Genomic DNA, 18,021 nt, shown 5'->3' on the forward strand with positions numbered 1-18,021 from the left:
AAAAAAAAATATTTAAAAGTCAAGATGAATCATTTATTCATTGTAACATCATTTAGCGTCATGGTAATTATTTTTATGATAAAAATACAAGGATTAATTCAAATTACAATTATTTGTCTTGTTATTTTAATTATAATTCTACAAGTTTATTAAATAATATTTTTTTTCTTTTTCATTCGGTTTATTTAATTAATTAACTACTAATATAGACATCGAACAATTTCACTATATAAAACAGTTGAGCATCACATTCTGTTTTAATAACTCGCATTCGTCTAATTATATTCATCAATTAATACAATGCAATAATATTAATATTAATAAATTGATAATAATAATAATAATAATAATAATTAATAATCGATAACAATACCCTGCAATACATAACTCGAAGCCATGTTTTATACGTTTTTCTTTTTTTTAAGTAGAAATTTAAATAACTCTGTCATTTATGGACAAAATGGTTTTTTTAATGATATGATTTATGTATAATACAGAAATATAATCATAACTCTTGAATTAAAATTTTATTATTATTTTTTCTTACTTTTCGATGCATTCACTCATACATTATCATAATCACCAATTAACTAAACAACAAAAATCTCATCCTTATTAATTTACAATTTAACAATCGGCGGTGGTTCGTTTATAAAGTTGTAAGTGCACGTGATTTATCTTCAGGCTCGTCAGGTTTTCTATAAAAACAATTATTTATTAATTAATTAGTTAACACTAGAACTTTAAGTTCCAGTCTTAGCAGTCAGACAAGAAATTAATTCCAGATCAATCGTGTGATAAATTATTAGCGTAAGCGCAAATTGAAATTCGTAATTAATAATTAAGTAGAAACAGTGACAAGTATCGGGACTGAAATAAAAAGTGAGCGGCAGAAATTTTTCAAGGGACGAAATAAATTTTTTTCCTGCCGAGGTGTCCGCGACATTGAACTGAAACTTTAAGTTCCAATGCTGGTAAACAAAAAATTAAAAAAATTACCTATTACTGGGGGTAATATTTTCAATTGGCTCTACATTAGCGTTATCATTTACATTTATTGAAGACACATTACTCTCGGGGTTACTAATTTCTTTAATTGTATTACTGATAATTGTATTTTGTTCTTCGTTGATATTTGCTGCAGTAATTTTATCATCAGCGGCTGATGGTTCCACAGGCTTGATATCAGAAGAAGAAGGAGATGGAGATGAAGACGGAGAAGTTGGTACGGCTGAAGTTGAAGTAGTATCTTTATCTGTTGTACTTGTCGTTGTTTCAGGTACTTGCTGTTTATTATCAGCTTCGGCAACTACGGCACTAGGTACAAACGCACTTTGTAGTACATTCATACTGGCAATATGGAGTGAACTATCAAAATTGTCAAAATTAGCCCAGCCTGATGATTCATCCGTAGGCGATGTTGATGAATCCCAAGGATTTACTTCCGGTAAGATTGTGTTGCTTGATAAAGGTTCTGGTGTATCCCAAGCTGAAATATTTCGTTGCAATTAATTTTATCAATTATTGTTATTAATAATATTAACAATGATTATTTATTTTTAATACTAACGATCAGCAGAATCAATTTCCATTTGTATGTCTTTTGTTTCTTCATCCTCGTCAGAAGATATTGAATCGTGTTGCTGCTGTTTGAACGGCCAATCACGTTTATCAATTACGGTTTGGAAAGTTAATTCACCTTCATCACCCCATTCAAGACCATCTTCTTCTAGGCCGGCTTTTTGTTTTTGTTGACAAATCTATTTTATAATTTATTATTATTATTACAAATATACTAACAACAATAATATTAACGAGCAACCTAGTCTCTACATGACTGCCCGAGTATTACTACCAAATTTATTGAATATTATTTGAATTTAAATGTTTATTAAAATCTATTCTCTAAAATCAACTCTCATTGCAGTTAAAAAAAATAATCCAGTCCATTTTACCCTGTTTTCTCTGACATATTTTAAAAAAATTACCTTGTTAAATGCATCTTCTTGTTTAATAAGATCTTCTTCAGTTAAAGTGAAAGGCATCGTGGTTATTTGGTCTACCGAATTACTAGGCCTATTGAATAACAATAATTAAACCAATCAATTTACACCCTTAATAAAATTCCAAATTACGAAAAACATTCTTACTGTAAAGCATCATTGCCCTCATTAAATTCATCATCATATAAACCATAGTTAGTAGCAAAACGTGATGTCATCTTTTGTTCCTGATAGTTTTCATAAACCTGACGTTAAATAAAAATAATTATAATTCAAAATATTCCCGCCAATAATTATTTATAAATTACCTGTTGTATATAATTATCCTGTGAGTAAGAATTAAAATCTTCTGTACTGTCTTCCGATGATGTGATGTACGGCTGAGTTTTTCCACCCTGCGTAAATTTGAAAATTTTAAATAATAGTATTTTACGCGCCAAGGGAGGAAAGTCACCGGCTCGGGTCTACTTTCTTCCCTTACGGTGTAATGTACTATGAATAAAAAAAAAAAATTATTTAATTACCAGGAATATTTGATGTGTTTTATTTATTTCAGCTAACTGAGTATTTACAAGAGCTTCCCACTTGTGCAGAGATTCTGCCGGGATATTGTCTTTTAAAAACCTATCAAAATCTTCACTTTTTTCAGCCTTTTTGACAATATTATTTGCTATATTTATTAAATGACCCATGTAACCTTGACGTATTCCATTTTCTTTTTTCCTAATCAAATTAAATTAAAGTTAATTTAATCAACTAATTAATTTTCGTCATTTGTGTCAATTAAATTGACTTAATTAAATAAAACAACGTACTGCTTATCGTCGTTTATCACCCAAGCGTCTAGTATACGATCAATCAATTTACACTGGACGAATATCTGTCGTAGATAATTGAATTAAATAATAATGATAGTAAATAAATTAATGAATAATTAAATAAAATAAAACTGTTGAAATCTTACGTGCGTATATACTAAATTACTCTTCTCCTGCCACTCTCCGCTAATAACTAAAGCCAGACATTGATCGACTTGAGTATGGAGGAAATTATTCCAAGAGTACTTGAAAAATAAATCCAACAGAGTCTGGAATGTACCGAGTTCGGCGAGCTTTCGAAATACTTTAATGTTCTCCGATGACAAAAGGGCTGTCAATAATTTGGCAATATGTAGGCGCGTGTTCCCTAGTGGAATCTCTAGTAATCCAACTGTTGTTTTTACTCCAGGCTTCTGTATCATAAATATAACAATTTAATTTCTATTAATTTAATTTTTGTGGGGTAATTTAACCAGCCCCGGTCTGACCCTTGAAGAAATTATTTTTTATGGCGCGATTATTTTAGTAATTAAATACATAGGGGCTGAGAACTAACTGGGGCTGGCTATCGGGTAGTTTACTATAAATAAATAAATGAATAAATATTTTCTTACAGAAGGTGGATTTAATAATAGCTGTTGTAATTTTTCCAGGTACGGTAAAGTTGCATTTTGGATTTTAATACGGTCCACATTATCTGTCACTTCTTCACCAGGATTATTACCTTGCATTTTTGGATCAATTAAAATACTGAAAAAAAAATTTTTATTATTAATTAAAAATTTAAGCTGTCAAAAAAAACGTGATTGGTTTTTTTTAAATATCTAAGTGAATATCAAATTTTATGAAAAATTATAAAAGACCTTTTTTGTAGCGCTTTAAATTCTCTACAAAAAAGGTATCTTATAAATTTTCAAAAAACTTGATAGTTATCGAGATATTTTGAGTTTAAAGTTCAAACAAGTGATATGGAAGTTGGAGTTCAAAATTCCCGGGCTTTTTTGAATTTTAAATAACCAAGGGTTAAATTAATAATTTATTATTATTATTAATTTTAATGAATCTTACTTGTTGGATTCTTGACCGAGTAAAACTAATAGCACTTGAATGCCTCCTACGATGCTGCTTTCTTTATGTTCGCCAGATAAAATAGTTTCTAATATTAGCGAAACTGTTTCTTCTCTGTAAAAATAATTTATTATTAATAATAAGAAATAAATTATTTAATTTAATGAAATACTTACGACTCTAATGTATTGAGAATAGGATCAGGGTCAGTACGTTCTGTACATGTGAGCCTGTATTCCCTTGCTAATTTAATAATATCACAAAGTAACTGTGCCGCATTAGTATGTTTTTCTGAATTTGATTCAGATGACAATAATTTAATCAATCGTTGTATAAGTTGTTGAGTGTCCAACCACTTTTAATAATATAAAATAAAAAACATTAATTACTACAATAATAAAAAAAACTAAAAATAAATTAACAAGCGTCAATCCGCTTGTGGTCTAGACTTTACATCCTGAGCCCGGGAAAAAAAAAAGTTTTCTCACATTTAAAATATTCTGACGCATATCGACACCCTCGACTTTGGTCACCAGTTTCAATACTAAGTCCATTATCGCCGAAGTCTCCAAGTGCTCGAGAAGACGATCCACGCATTTTTGACGACCTTTAAGAAACTCTAATACCTGCAAGCACATGAACTGATAGGAGTACCAATTCTGGTAGTCGGAAATGGAGTCCAAGGATTTTTTTCATCAACAAGGAGTTTGAGGTTCGGGAAAAAGGAAAAAATACTGATATATTAACTATTAACTTAACTTACACACAAACATTTATTTATATTAATAAAATATACTAGTTTTTTTAAATTTGCGCATTTATATTTTCATCATAAATGAAGATACTCAAATTGCAGCCATCAAGTTATGGCTCCAGGTGATGAAATCCCGAACTTAAATATAAAAATTGTAAATATATTTATGATAAAAATATAAACGCGCATTATAGTCAGCTCATACCATAAAAAATATTTTTTTAAATGCCAAAAATTAAACTTTATACTTAAATAAATAAAATAGTTTTTAAAAAACTGACAATTTATAATTAAATAAAACAAATAAATTACCTGATCGCTTTTACGTATCAACAAAACTCCAATTATTTTACTGAAAAAAGAGGCAAGAAGTGGATTCAAAGGTTCATCAGTATCAATGAAAGAATACAATTTAGCCAGCAGAGTTTCCGAGCCTAAAAATAACCACAAGTATTTATCATTACAACAAAAACAATTTACTTTGAACATAAATATAATTATTTAAGTAACACTGGTGTATTGAAGTTGCTCCAAAGACGTTACCTGCCAACTTTTCATTAAGAGTCGGGACATTGCACGTTAGCAACTCGCAAGCAACATTGGGGTATTTGTACCTCCACCTTTCCTCGATGTCCTCAGGCGGTTCTTTAGTCGTCAATGCCACCAACTCTTCGATTATTTCAGGTCTGGTTAAACTAAAATTAAAAATTACCAATTGTCCATCAGCCACTTCACCAAAGCCAATTACTGTTTAAAAAAACCAACTCACTATTCAACTAATTTTTTGTTCTGACTTTTACACTCAGGCACGATTTCCTCTTGATCCATCAACTCTTGGAGCGTTACATCCTTAAACAATAAAAAATTTTTTAAAAATCCCAGAATTTATTACTCTTAGTTGACAATTATCAGCCATATCATATATTTTCTGTACCGTCAATAAGTTAGCAATGAAAAATAAAATAATTTCCAAGTACTAGAGCCAACTCTATGATTAATTAATGACTAAGTGCATGGAATATATACAATTATGATAAATATGTAAAAGTACAAACCTCTTTATTGAGTAATGCCTCGATTTGCGGAGACAGTGCATAGATGTTTGCCCAAAACATGTTGGATCCACGCTGGCTTTCAAATAACCCAGGTACTGAGCTTGTAAATACTGATGTTTAATTCAAGTATTTTAATCTCACACAGCATCCGGACGAAATACGCGCTTGGATTATTGGTCTTAATAATACTGAGCTGGTGTATAAAAACATAAAGTTATTATTATTACTATTATTACTTATTTACTGGTACTTATTGCTACTTAAAAAAAAAAAAAAACTAAACGCCTAGTGTTTGAGAAATACAAACTGATACGTAAAAGCTTAAAATTATTTAAGTCAATCTATACTACGGTCAGTACATACAACTTTTTTGCGATCGTCACTGTGTTATAACTATATATTGTGATACATATGCTCATACACTTGCTTTTTAAATACTTAGCACATATACTTTTATATTTTTATTATTATTATTATCATTTGATACTAGGATATCTTTATTGTCCCACTCTCATTATATTTAAATCCGTTAACTCACTTTTTCTTCGCTTACTTATTTATTTTTTATTTTTTTACATTTATTATATGTTTTTTTTTTTTTTTCCAACTACTCAGTATGTAAAAGTGCGCATGATCTGAATTGTTGAAAAATTTAACACCCGCCATTTTGAATTTTTGGTTACGAACCTCATTAATTATTTAAAGTTGTTATTGTTATTTTTAATTGGTTTAATTTATATTTTTTAATTAGTATGACTAATTACGCAATTTTTAAATTGGAGGGTAATTATTTGAAAACTAGAAAATTGAATAATTTAAGTGATTTTTTTTTTAATTGTGAGATTTGACTTTTGGCGCCATCTTTTGAAATGGATTTTATTTAAAAATTTTATAACAACAAATTGTAAAATTTTATTGACAATTTTTGAAATTTTATTAAAAGAGGTTAAATTACGAAAATGTCAATAAAATATTTGAATTTTAAATAATTTAAGTGAAGTAGAATTTAAAGTGGCTTATATGTCATATTAATTTATAAATAAATATATATTTAAGTAAAACACGTGTCAGGTAACTGGAGAGTTTCTGAAATTTGATAAAATATAATTGTATGAAATTAGATAATTAAATTTGAAAATGAGGACGTTGATGAGATTTGTAAGACAGCTGAGGAAATTGAACAGAGTCAGCTGGAGAGTTAATCAGCCACGGCTAGAAGTTCCTGGCAATGATCGGCGGAATTGTTTTCGAAATTTATCGAGGTGAGTAATGACTTCGCTGATGATTGGTAGAAATTTTTACATTTCACTTGGTTTCGCAGGAGCTACATGTCGATGGCAGCGAAGCCTACGATGTCTAACATCTACAATGACAAGCTGTTCGAAAAGATTGAAAATCAGTTGAGAAATGGGGAACGAGTTGACAAAAATGATATTCAGCAGTTGCTGCTGGACATCCAGACCTCGGGGACGGTTTCTAATGTTGATGCGCTGATGTTAATTCAGAGCTGCGGCAAGCCGTTGATTGACGCTGATTCTAAGGAGAGCATTCAGTTGGTACAAGATGTCTGGGATACACTGGAGAGTTTGAATATCCGGATAGACGTGTCTCACTACAACGCTCTGCTGAATGTTTATTTGGAAAAAGACCATGAAATTTCATCAGCTGAATTCCTGTCGATCATGGCCGACGGATATGTGGAACCAAACCGCGTGACCCTTCAGCGACTGATAGCTGCCGACTGCAAGCAAGGTAACATCGCGGGAGCGACTAAAATTATGAAGCAAATGAAGCAAAGAGGTCTGGCATTGTATGAAGAAATTTTCAATTTACTGATCATCGGACACAGTCAAGCCGACGACATGACCAACGCAGTTAACACGTTGAAAATGATGGAGAACGCTGGGATCAATCCATCTGCTGACACTTACACGGCTCTGATGTGCGCTTATGCTAAACGAGGTGACATGGACTCTATCAAAGCGACTTTTGATGAGATAGAAAAAACTGGAATTACTCTTCTTGAGACACATTACATGGGGATAATCTACGCTCTGGCAGCTAATGGTCATTCTAGTCAAGCTGAAGGATTAGCAACCCGGTTGCCTGATGAAATTGGCTCGGACATGGACATCTGCCGGCTGCTAATCAAGCTGATCAACTTAAACCAACTGGAACTGGCACTAAGGTTACTCAAATCATCAACAAAGAATCCCGCGAGACACAAAAAACGCTGTCAATATATAACAGGAGCTCTGGTGAAGACCAGAGTCAAAGTAGAAAATGTAATTCGCGTCTGCGAGTTCATGGAAAAGGAACATCTTCACTCCCACGCTTTCTCCTCCACTGTCTACGACTATTTGATCACAGCCACTGACTCAACTGCCGTAATAGAGGTAATGAAAGCCTGGTCTAAAGCCGGTGGGGAGATACGCGACCATTTCTTCTGGCCATTGCTCGTCACCGAAGCCAAGGCGAATAATATTGACGGCATGTTCGATGTGTTGACATGCATGATCAATGATTTTAAAATAATTCCTTCGCTGAGCACACTCAGGGATTACACGATTCCCTACATGTTTGGTAACATCGAGGATATCATTAACAGACTGACCCCGTTGGGGATTCCTCGCGACAACATTCTGACGGCCATTGCCGATCGTCTTCTAATCGAAAGAAAAGTAAGGAATGCTGCCATCATGATGACAACCTTCCCGACAAATTACCCGAAGGATTTGTTTATAAGACACCTGGTGGAGACTTTGAACGTCAAAGATGACGTGAAATCATTTTCAGTCATAATGAGACTCCTGTCCAATGATTCCGACCTAGAAAATTCTAGTAATTCTTCAACGATCGCGGACACTGTTCTGCGTGAAGTGATGGAAGTAGTACCGGATTACCGACCCAATGTAATGATAAGTCTTCTTCAAGAGTTACAGGTATCGGGGATCAGCATCTCTACCCAGACTGGGGATGAAGTTAAAAAATATCTAGGTGACAGTGTGAACATCGATGTTGACGAATTGCTTCTCAAGTTAACCTCGGGTACTCTCATCGAGGTGCCTCTGTCTCAGTACAATCCTTACTTGACTAGGAAATATACCGAGCAGAAGGAACCGGTATCTACCATCCAAGTTGCTGAATTGAGAGAAGCATTCAATCGCAGCGTTGTGAAACGAGATCCTGAAGGTGTCGCCAAAACTTTGAACCAACTGGAAGCTATTGGGTACATATCAGCACCAGTTCTAGCTCAAGCCATTGACATCTTCTGCGAGCAAGAAAACCTCGAGGCTGCTGAGAAGTACATGGACATATTCAGCGACCAATTACCCGGGTCCACGCTAGACCTGAGGAAAATCGTGAGATTCGTCGAGTTGCTCATCAAGAAGGATCGCTTTAATGACGCCGTCATGTTCCTCAGCAAACAACCGGAAGCAGAAGGCAGCATAAGATTTTCTCGCGGGTTCATCACGTTCGTCCAGTCACTTCTGGAAACTACTTTGAAACGCAAAGACCTGCAGGTCACCTTCCAGATGTTCGAGCTACTCAAGGCGAAAAAGTATCTAGAGCCAACCATCAACTTGCTAGGTTCCTTAGTCAAGTTTTGCCTGGATAATAATGACATCAAAACGGCTGTGGAGATTTTTGAACGTTCCATCAAAGATTACGGCTGTGCTCCATCCAGGAACAAGCTGCTCGTGGCTATCATCCAGGCTGATGACCAAGTTAATCTACAAAAGCTTACAAAACTTAGTGACGACCTGCACGGCAAGGGCAATACAAAATTTATTCTAGCGGTGGCGCATTTGAATGCCGGCAAAAAGAGCCAAGCGAAAAAAATTCTCGAATCTCCAGGTCTACAGATCCACGACAAGCCACTCCAAATAGCTGTTGAACACTTTGTTAAATATAATAAACTCTCTGATCTTGAAGTATTATTTGAGTTCACGAAAAATACCACCCGGGTAAACCGCGGCATCATATACGATGGGTTGTTGCAGATGTACATCGCGAAGAATGATTGGGAGCAAGGTCTAGGATTGTGGACGCAGATGCAAGAAGACAATGTAATACTTAGTTCAAATTTTTTAAATAAATTAGCTGACTTGCTTACAAGGAATAATAAACCAGTTCCTTATGATCGCAGTGACAGACATCGGAGATCTTATTAATTAAAATGTTATATTTGTATGATAATGATTGTGTACAAAGTCTGTAATTAATAAAAACTGAGTAAGTTGATTTTTAAATTATGATGTTTTATTCTAATGTCTGGAGTAAGGGATAGAATTAGATGATTTCAGATGATGATGAGAACAGACATTACACAATCAGGTTACACTCGAGTGTACCTATTCAGAACAGTAGACAAATCTAGACGATGGACTACACTCAAGACCTCAGAAATCTAAAAATGGTCTGAATCTGGCTAAAAATGAACTAATGGGCTAGATTTTTCTATTTATTTTTTTTTTTTTCATTCGACTATTTGATTATCATCCCACATAATTTTTGTGGCTCCTTTGATTCCAAATAATAAAAAATTTTCGAAGGAAAAAAATCATCTCGAGATTTAGTATATCCATTGGATCCTGTCTTTTTAGTCGTCTTTTATATTACAAGAATTTGAATAAAATTCTTATCATCAATCAGCTAAAAAGTGATTCAACAGAACACAAGATGGCGGCCCCGATAATTTCCTTTGTCAGATATTTTAGTCGACGTAGAGGACGTCGTCGTCGGTACATATGATGAGTTACGAAACACATCCAGAAATTCCGCACACCTACATTTACATATCTACACATACATACAGTCACTATATATATTTAAGTATAGTGCAGAACACGTGCGCTGAACCCACGGCGGCCATTGTCGCATACAAGATCGTACAAAAGAAAATATAAAACCAGCGTGACTAAATAAAGCTCATAATTAATTTTTAATAAATAAGTCGAGTAGTCATAACATAGTTTTAATATATAATTTATAAATATATATACCACAACAATGACAACAATACTGAGGTACGTGAGACACTTAAGAAAGCTGAACGGCATTGGTTGGAGAGTCGCTATTCACCAGTCGAATTTAGAACTTACCGGTATCAAGGGACAAGTAAATCAGCTAGCGAACTTATCTAGGTACGTAATTATTCTATTATTTTAACTTACACTCGTCAATTATATTAAATATTTAAATGTACAGGAGTTATGCAACAAATCCGGCGCCGAAACTGGCAGCGACAAATTACAACGATAAGGGATTTTCGAATCTGGAGAACCAGTTGAGAAAAACTGGACGAATCTTCTATGGAGATGTCAAGCAGTTGCTGTCAGATGTCCAGACGATGGGAACGGTGTCGGGTCTTGATGCGCTTCTGCTAATAAGGAGCTGCGGGAAACCACTGCTTGATGCCGATCCCAAGGAGAGCATTCAGCTAGTACAGGAAGTGTGGAAGACACTAGAGCGCTTGAAGGTCAGGATGGACGTGTCTCACTACAACGCTCTGCTCAATGTCTATTTGGAGAAAGACCACGAGTTTTCACCGGCTGAGTTTCTCGCTACGATGACTGATAAATCTATCGAACCAAACCGCGTTACTCTTCAGCGACTGATTGCCGCTTACTGCAAGCAGGGTGACATCACGGGAGCGACTAAAATCCTGGAACAGATGAAAGCAAAAGGTCTGCCGTTATCTGAGGACATTTTCAATTCACTTATCGTCGGACACAGTCAAGCCAATGACCTGGAGAGCGCAGTGAACACGTTGAAAATGATCGAAGCCGCTGGGATCAGTCCATCTGCTGACACTTACACGGTTTTGATGTGCGCTTATGCTAAACGGGGTGACATGGACTCTATCAACGCAACTTTTGATAAAATAACAAAAGCTGAACTGACTCTTCTTGAGAATCATTACTTGGAGATCATCTACGCACTGGCAGCCAATGGCCACGTCAAACAAGCTGAAGAATTCGCGGCCAAGATACCCAATGAAGTCCACTCCGACACTGAAATTTCTCGGCTGCTGATCAAGCTGGCCAACTTGAACCAACTGGAACTGGCTCTGAGGCTGCTCAAGTCAACGGCATCAGACCCTCTGAGGCACAAAATCCGTGGGTCACTTCTTACCAGGTCGCTAGTTAAATCTGGCGCCCCAGCAAAGGACATCATACGAGTGTGCGAGTACATGACCCATGAGATCTCCAACGACCGAGCTTTTTCATTCGCCAGTTACTGCTGTTTGTCAGAAAAAGTTGATTCCAATATCACACTTGAAATATTCAGAGCTTGGTCGAAATCCGGCGGTACTATTCGCGAACATTTCTTCTGGCCGATACTTATGTCCCACGGTAAAGCCCTCAATGTCGATGGAATGCTAGACGTACTGAGATGCATGATGAACGAGTTCAAAATCACTCCTTCGTTGGAGACTATCAGAGATTACGTGGTTCCAAACATGGCCGGCAAGTGGGAATACATCATCGATAAGCTTTCAGAAGTTAACATTCCGCGAAATGAAATTTTGACAGCGATCGTTGACCGGATGATCGTTGAAAGGAAACTGAGGAGCGCTGCGTCGGTAATTAACTCATTCCCCATGGACTACCCGAAGGATTTGCTCATCAGTCATTTGGTGAATGCTCTCAATGATAAGATTGACTTCAAAGCGTTCATCGTCGTCTTGAGGCTTCTGTCAGGCAGCTCAGAATCCTCGACCCCTGATAGCGTGAAAATGACAGTAGACTCTTGTCTTCGCGAACTGATGAACAACAAGTCATCCTACCAAGCTAGCCTGGTCGCTAATCTTCTTAATGAAATGGTAGCAGCGGGTCTCAGCGCATCCCCAGAAGTTGGAACCGAAGTCGTCAACTATTTCGGCAGTCAGGTGAGTGAGCCCATCAATAAACTGACATCAGGCAGCCGCACTGAAATTCCTTTGTCTGAGTACAACCTGCGTTCCTATCAAGCATTCCAAGGCAACACTGCAGTCAGCAAACAGTTGACGGAACTGAGGCGATCATTTATTGAGCACATTGAGAATCATGACAGCGAAGCCATCGCTCAAACTCTGAAGCAGCTGGAGAGTGCCGGGTTTTTGTCCGCGCCCGTTCTGGCCCAGGCTATCAGTGTCTTTTGCGAGACAGAGGACATAGCATCCGCTGAAGACTGTATGAAAAAATTCAACGAAAACTTTCCAGATGCTACGCTGGACTTGAGAAAGTTAATCAAGTTCGCGGAACTGCTAGTCAAGAAGGATCGAATTGATGAGGCGTTCAAATTTTTATCTGAACAACGGGTTGAGGAAAAAAACGAGAAGCAATCACGTGGGGTTGACATCGCCCAGCGATCGCTACTTGACACCATCGCGGCGACTAAAAATGTTGAGCTGACTGAGAAAATGTTCGAGCTGCTGAAGTCCAAGAATTATATTGAAATGGACAACTGGTCATTGGGACCGCTGGTGAAGGTCCATCTTCTCCGCGACGACCTTCCCAAAGCCCTTGAGACCTTCGAGCGCGCTTGCATTGAACACAAATGCACGCCGTTCAAAAACAGACTCTCGATTGCCTTCATCGAGGCTGAAGACGCAAACAGTCTGCAGAAACTTACAGATCTCTGTACGGAAATTCACGGTGAGAGTAATGCACTTGTTGATCTTGCCTTTGCATTCCTGGACTGCGATAAAGTAAGACAAGCGCGTAAAATTTTTGAAACTCCCGGTCTACAAGTTTACAATTCAAAAATATCAAGTGGAATTGAACATTTCCAGAAATACAACAGACCCCAAATTCTTGAGGAGATGGTAAAAATAACAAAAGGTGTCGAGCGCATGGATCGCGCCCACATGTACGAAAGTCTGCTGGCTGCGTACGCAAAGACAAACGACTGGCAGCGCGGGCTCTTCCTTTGGACTGAAATCCAGGATGAGGATATCCAGCCCACCTCGAAGTTCCTTGAAACATTGAGCAAACTGTTGAAGAGCAACAACCAGCCGATACCATTCGCTTACGACGACATGGTGGGAACCCAAAAAAAAAGGACAATCAGGTTGTTGTCAACTTCTAAACCTATTCATATCGGACCTTTTGAGACGGCACTAAAGGCTAAGGACTACGACGAAGCTGAACGACTAATTTCTCAGGAATCATTCAAACGAGTGGCAGTAGGAAAGTACGGGCGACTGATCCGTTCAGTTCTTGATGACAATCAGCTTGACAAGGCAACAGAAATGGCGGCAAAATTGATAGGAAATTATGCAGCTATTCCTGTCACAGTTTTCACTGAACTAGGACAGAAGTTGGCGGAAGCTAAACGTCTTGATGACATTGTAAAGTTGGGGAATCTTATGGATGACTCGATGAAAGAAAAAGTGAGATATGAGAAAATACTTTGCACGGCGATCATTGAAGCCAAAGGCTTGAAGGAATTTATAAAGTCGATCAAAGTCGAAGATATTTCGACAGATGAAAACGCCAGAAATATTGAAAAGAAAATTCACTTCGGGTCCATAGTCCACAGCCTTATCAAAGACCCCAGCTGCTTGGAAGAGTTCGAAGCCTGGGCTAAGAAACTCGACAAAGCTGGAGTAAAACGCGGGATGCAGGTGCTCTGGAACTACTACTACATCACCGGGAATCCCAAAGCAGACCTGTTGTGGAATGACTACATGAAGAGCGTTCCTTCGCCGCTTATCAGGCCCGTGATTGAGTACGCACAGAAAACAAAGGATGTCAAGTTAATTGAAACGCTTATGGACAAACTCAAAAAGCACCCGACACTGACGATTAATAAGTCTGGAGTATTGATGTCTGGTGTAATGGAATGCTACAGTAAGTTATTCATTTAATTTAATTTCTTTTTACGTGATGAGATAATTTTTATGTTTCATTAATATTTAACTGTGCTTTGCTTTCAGATTTACTTGGTCGTTATGATGAATCATTGGGTATTCTTCATGAAGCAACAAAACGTTATCGTATTAATGTTATACCAGATAAAATTTTACTAGACTTAAAACAGGGCATTGAACGTTCTGGTAGAACGTTTCCATATTCATTTCAAACCCAAGGTAATTTTTTTTTTTTTTTTAAATGACATTAATCGGAAATGATGATAATAATGAGCGTAAATGTAGCAGATATAAAAAACATTTAAATTTATGACCAAGCAAATTGAACAATTAAAATTATAGGAATAAAAAAATGCACATAAGAGACCTAGTCCCCGATGACTCCATGCATTTGTAAATCTATTAGGGTGGTCATTAAAAATTAAATTACTGATCTCTTACATTACCGATTTTAAAATTCTGTAAATGCGCCTTTTTTAATTTTTATTTAATTATCGTTTTATTTATTTATTTAAAAATAAAATAATTTAAAAACGCCTGCTACATTCAAAGTCGTTGATAATAATTATTATTATTTACTATTTTTATTTAAAATAATAAACTTTTTTTTTGTTTTAAATTTAGATGACGAATTCACAGAAGAAATCGATGACGAGCCTGAGAAAGTTAAATTTGGATCATCAAAATTTTAAAATTAGTTACGTAGTATAAATTTTAAGTATTTCATATATAAATAAATAAATTAATTATATTATACTAATCATACATTTAAATTCATCGCTGTAATAATACTTTTATTTGTATACAATACATGAATTATCACCACGATAATAAAACTTCTGTATAAAATTACCAAAACTATTAAATTTATTCTCCTGATAAATAAATATAAGACACTTTTTTCACTGGCAATTATTATTATTTATTATCTGTTACAAAAAACATAATTAGTCATGCAGGAAACTACAATCAACGGGTAAAAAACAATATTTGGTTAAGTATCAGTGTACGATTATAATTTAAAAATTTTAGAGTGTATAAAAATATCGTTTGATTAAAATATAGTTATCATTATCATTATCCTCATAATTAGCAACATCAAATGTCTCATAGACAAACAATTATTATAATGATATTTTTCTAATAGACAATAGACATTTTTCTTATTATCAACCACATCTATGATAAGAAAATATATGATAAATATATCTATATATATGACTATTACAAAAATTCATCGCACCAGTCATGTAGACATTGATAGCAATCGTTTGATTGTTTCGAGTTGGCTGAACAAACATCTTTCATCCATTCCTGAAAGAGCTCTTTGTCCTTCTTCAATACCAGGTACTGCCCGAGCACTACGTAAGCCTGCAATAAATTTAAAAAAAAATTTATTGTTATGGGAAAAGCTTATCAGTAATTAATAAAATAAAATAAATTAGTAAAAAGAATTCAAACCTTATCAAAGCCGGCAGCTTCTAACCGTCTCGCTAAAGTTTCACCAACACCAGCTAAATCTGTCACTGGTTTTTCGCCCATCGGCTCGGCAACAAAATTCTTGTGCTTTTGTGAAGTACTCGACATTTTATTTTATTTATTATTTTCTTATTACAATTAATTTTTATCAGTTTGTAATGTAATTCTTTTTATAGAACCGACAATGTGAATAAATAGATGCGTCTTTGCAATTTGAAGGTCCAACGAGCTCTGGCTTCTGAGACTCAACACCCGAAATCCGCGCGCTGGATAGTTTTGTGTTTCATTAAAATTTGACAGATGGCGGGAACTTTAATTTTTGCCGGGAAATTTGAAAATTTGTTTTTAGATATTTTTTTAGTGAATATTTTAATTGTAATAATTAATAATAATTTAATAATATGATATTTAATCAGATTAGAAATATAAATTATAATTTATGAGTTTGTTATATTTATTTAATAAATATATGATATATTTTTAGGTTAAAGGGAATTTTATCTGAGAACGTACGCCATCTAATCAAAACCGTGACGTAAAAAAATAAATGGGATGTTTGTGTCAGTTTACAAATAAAGTAAATATATTATATTAATAATTGATATATTTTTTATTACTTGTTATTTATTTGGTGAAAAAAAAATGAGTTCGGGTTTTATATCAGAAGCTGAACTCGCTGAGCAGCGAAAAGCTAAGCAAGAGGAATGGGAACGTGTGCGAACTGCTGAAGAACCACTTGGTAATTTAAATTTATTAAGATTAATTAAATGTTTTTTTTTTTTTTTTATATTAATGATGGCTAAAAAATTTATTTTTAAATTTACTTATTAATAGAACGGCCGGAAGAAAAATATGACCCGAGGCCGCTGTATGATAAGTTGCAGGAACAAAAAACTAAACGAGATCTTGAGTATGAGGAAGCACACAAGCTCAGTAAGTTGATGATTTATTTTATTGGTTAATTTATTGCTAATAATTATCGACTGATTTATTTTTTTTACGCAGAGAATATGATAAAAGGGCTAGATGATGATGAAGTCGAATTTCTTGATCTGGTTGACAGAAAGAAATTAGAGGAAGAGCGTAAAAAAAATGAAGAAGAAGCTCAAGAGCTACGTGATTTCAAAGCACGTGTTGCTTCATTGCAGGATAAAATGCAGGAAGAGCGATTGAAGTCTGAGCTAAAGACTCCGCAGACTGGTAGCAAAATTTCCGGTAGCAAACATTCGCAAGTTAAATTGCTGGCTGGTGTTGTTGTTAAAAAACCCGAGAAATCGGGACAATCAGGTCAAGGTAATTGTTATTTAATTAATTACTCCTCTATTGATTAATTCGGGTGTTTAATTGTTTGGTTTGTAGGCACGAAGAGAAAACTATCTGAATCAGCTGATGATGAAAAATCTTTGAAAAAAAGTCTTGATGGTAAAGAGTTGGAGGAAAGTAAAAAACAATCAGAATCAGTGGCAACAAAAAGCCAGTACCCGGCAAGTGGGATGAAGTGCATTGGGATTCTTCCGGGACTTGGATCTTACAATGACTCGAGTGACAGCGACTGCTCATCGGATTCAGATACAGAGTACGGAAATCCAGTCAAGTATGATTTGTTAGGCAGGAAAATAGAAGTAAATTCAGAGAATAAGAGTTAGGGATTAGGAAGTAGGAAAATTTTTTAATTTAAATATAAATAAATAATAGATTTATAATAATCAATCAATTAATTCTAGATATAAAAATGATCTTTATTAAAATAAGCGATTGTAAATGAAATTATTATAATTAATGATTTTTTAAAAAACTTTAAAATAATTGTAAGTGATATTCAATACAACAATTTAATAATAAACGTCTTTTATATTTTTTTTTTTTATTTACAGCACGAAAAGTCGTAGTCATCCACAGTAAGTCTGCTGATAAAACACGAGTCGAGAATTTGCTGATTTTATATTTATATTTATATATATATATATTTCTTCTTAATCTTATT

At 35.0% G+C, this 18,021-nt stretch overlaps 5 protein-coding genes across 10 annotated transcripts; 3 read left to right on the forward strand and 2 right to left on the reverse strand.

Moving 5' to 3' along the window:
• Window positions 1-514: 514 nt before the first annotated feature.
• LOC103575671 (serine/threonine-protein phosphatase 6 regulatory subunit 3) lies at window positions 515-6,255 on the reverse strand. Of its 5 annotated transcripts, none has more exons than XM_053739857.1 (18): window positions 6,237-6,255; window positions 5,699-5,891; window positions 5,413-5,492; window positions 5,187-5,338; window positions 4,956-5,077; window positions 4,378-4,548; window positions 4,066-4,244; window positions 3,890-4,003; window positions 3,436-3,571; window positions 2,968-3,234; window positions 2,819-2,883; window positions 2,528-2,726; window positions 2,312-2,398; window positions 2,151-2,248; window positions 1,989-2,076; window positions 1,571-1,760; window positions 1,000-1,489; window positions 515-698 (listed from the first exon to the last, which is right to left on the reverse strand). In XM_053739857.1, the coding sequence occupies exons 2-18, from the start codon at window positions 5,756-5,758 to the stop codon at window positions 650-652; spliced, it is 2,547 nt and encodes an 848-aa protein (XP_053595832.1). In that variant the 5' UTR covers window positions 5,759-5,891; window positions 6,237-6,255; the 3' UTR covers window positions 515-649. The 5 variants fall into 5 exon arrangements, with proteins under 5 accessions (XP_053595832.1, XP_008553759.1, XP_008553758.1 ...); XM_008555537.3 differs by having other exon boundaries at window positions 4,378-4,515; window positions 6,062-6,244; XM_008555536.3 differs by having other exon boundaries at window positions 6,062-6,243.
• A 365-nt stretch (window positions 6,256-6,620) lies between these two features.
• On the forward strand, window positions 6,621-9,974 carry LOC103575673 (leucine-rich PPR motif-containing protein, mitochondrial). Its single transcript, XM_008555538.3, has 2 exons — window positions 6,621-6,960; window positions 7,020-9,974. Exons 1-2 carry the CDS (start codon window positions 6,836-6,838, stop codon window positions 9,871-9,873), a joined length of 2,979 nt encoding a protein of 992 aa, XP_008553760.1. The 5' UTR covers window positions 6,621-6,835; the 3' UTR covers window positions 9,874-9,974.
• A 552-nt stretch (window positions 9,975-10,526) lies between these two features.
• On the forward strand, window positions 10,527-15,410 carry LOC103575674 (leucine-rich PPR motif-containing protein, mitochondrial). Its single transcript, XM_008555539.3, has 4 exons — window positions 10,527-10,845; window positions 10,910-14,538; window positions 14,625-14,777; window positions 15,183-15,410. The coding sequence occupies exons 1-4, from the start codon at window positions 10,712-10,714 to the stop codon at window positions 15,248-15,250; spliced, it is 3,984 nt and encodes a 1,327-aa protein (XP_008553761.1). The 5' UTR covers window positions 10,527-10,711; the 3' UTR covers window positions 15,251-15,410.
• An 83-nt stretch (window positions 15,411-15,493) lies between these two features.
• On the reverse strand, window positions 15,494-16,269 carry LOC103575675 (barrier-to-autointegration factor B). Its single transcript, XM_008555541.3, has 2 exons — window positions 16,020-16,269; window positions 15,494-15,929 (listed from the first exon to the last, which is right to left on the reverse strand). The coding sequence occupies exons 1-2, from the start codon at window positions 16,143-16,145 to the stop codon at window positions 15,783-15,785; spliced, it is 273 nt and encodes a 90-aa protein (XP_008553763.1). The 5' UTR covers window positions 16,146-16,269; the 3' UTR covers window positions 15,494-15,782.
• An 88-nt stretch (window positions 16,270-16,357) lies between these two features.
• LOC103575676 (PSME3-interacting protein) lies at window positions 16,358-18,001 on the forward strand. Of its 2 annotated transcripts, XM_008555543.3 has the most exons (6): window positions 16,358-16,412; window positions 16,522-16,776; window positions 16,872-16,970; window positions 17,043-17,330; window positions 17,397-17,613; window positions 17,912-18,001. In XM_008555543.3, exons 2-6 carry the CDS (start codon window positions 16,680-16,682, stop codon window positions 17,937-17,939), a joined length of 729 nt encoding a protein of 242 aa, XP_008553765.1. In that variant the 5' UTR covers window positions 16,358-16,412; window positions 16,522-16,679; the 3' UTR covers window positions 17,940-18,001. The 2 variants fall into 2 exon arrangements, with proteins under 2 accessions (XP_008553765.1, XP_008553764.1); XM_008555542.3 differs by lacking the exon at window positions 17,912-18,001 and having other exon boundaries at window positions 17,397-17,829.
• The last annotated feature ends 20 nt before the right edge of the window (window positions 18,002-18,021 follow it).

Source organism: Microplitis demolitor, chromosome 6 (assembly GCF_026212275.2).
Source record: "Microplitis demolitor isolate Queensland-Clemson2020A chromosome 6, iyMicDemo2.1a, whole genome shotgun sequence".
In the NCBI taxonomy this organism is placed as follows: Eukaryota; Metazoa; Arthropoda; class Insecta; order Hymenoptera; family Braconidae; genus Microplitis; species Microplitis demolitor.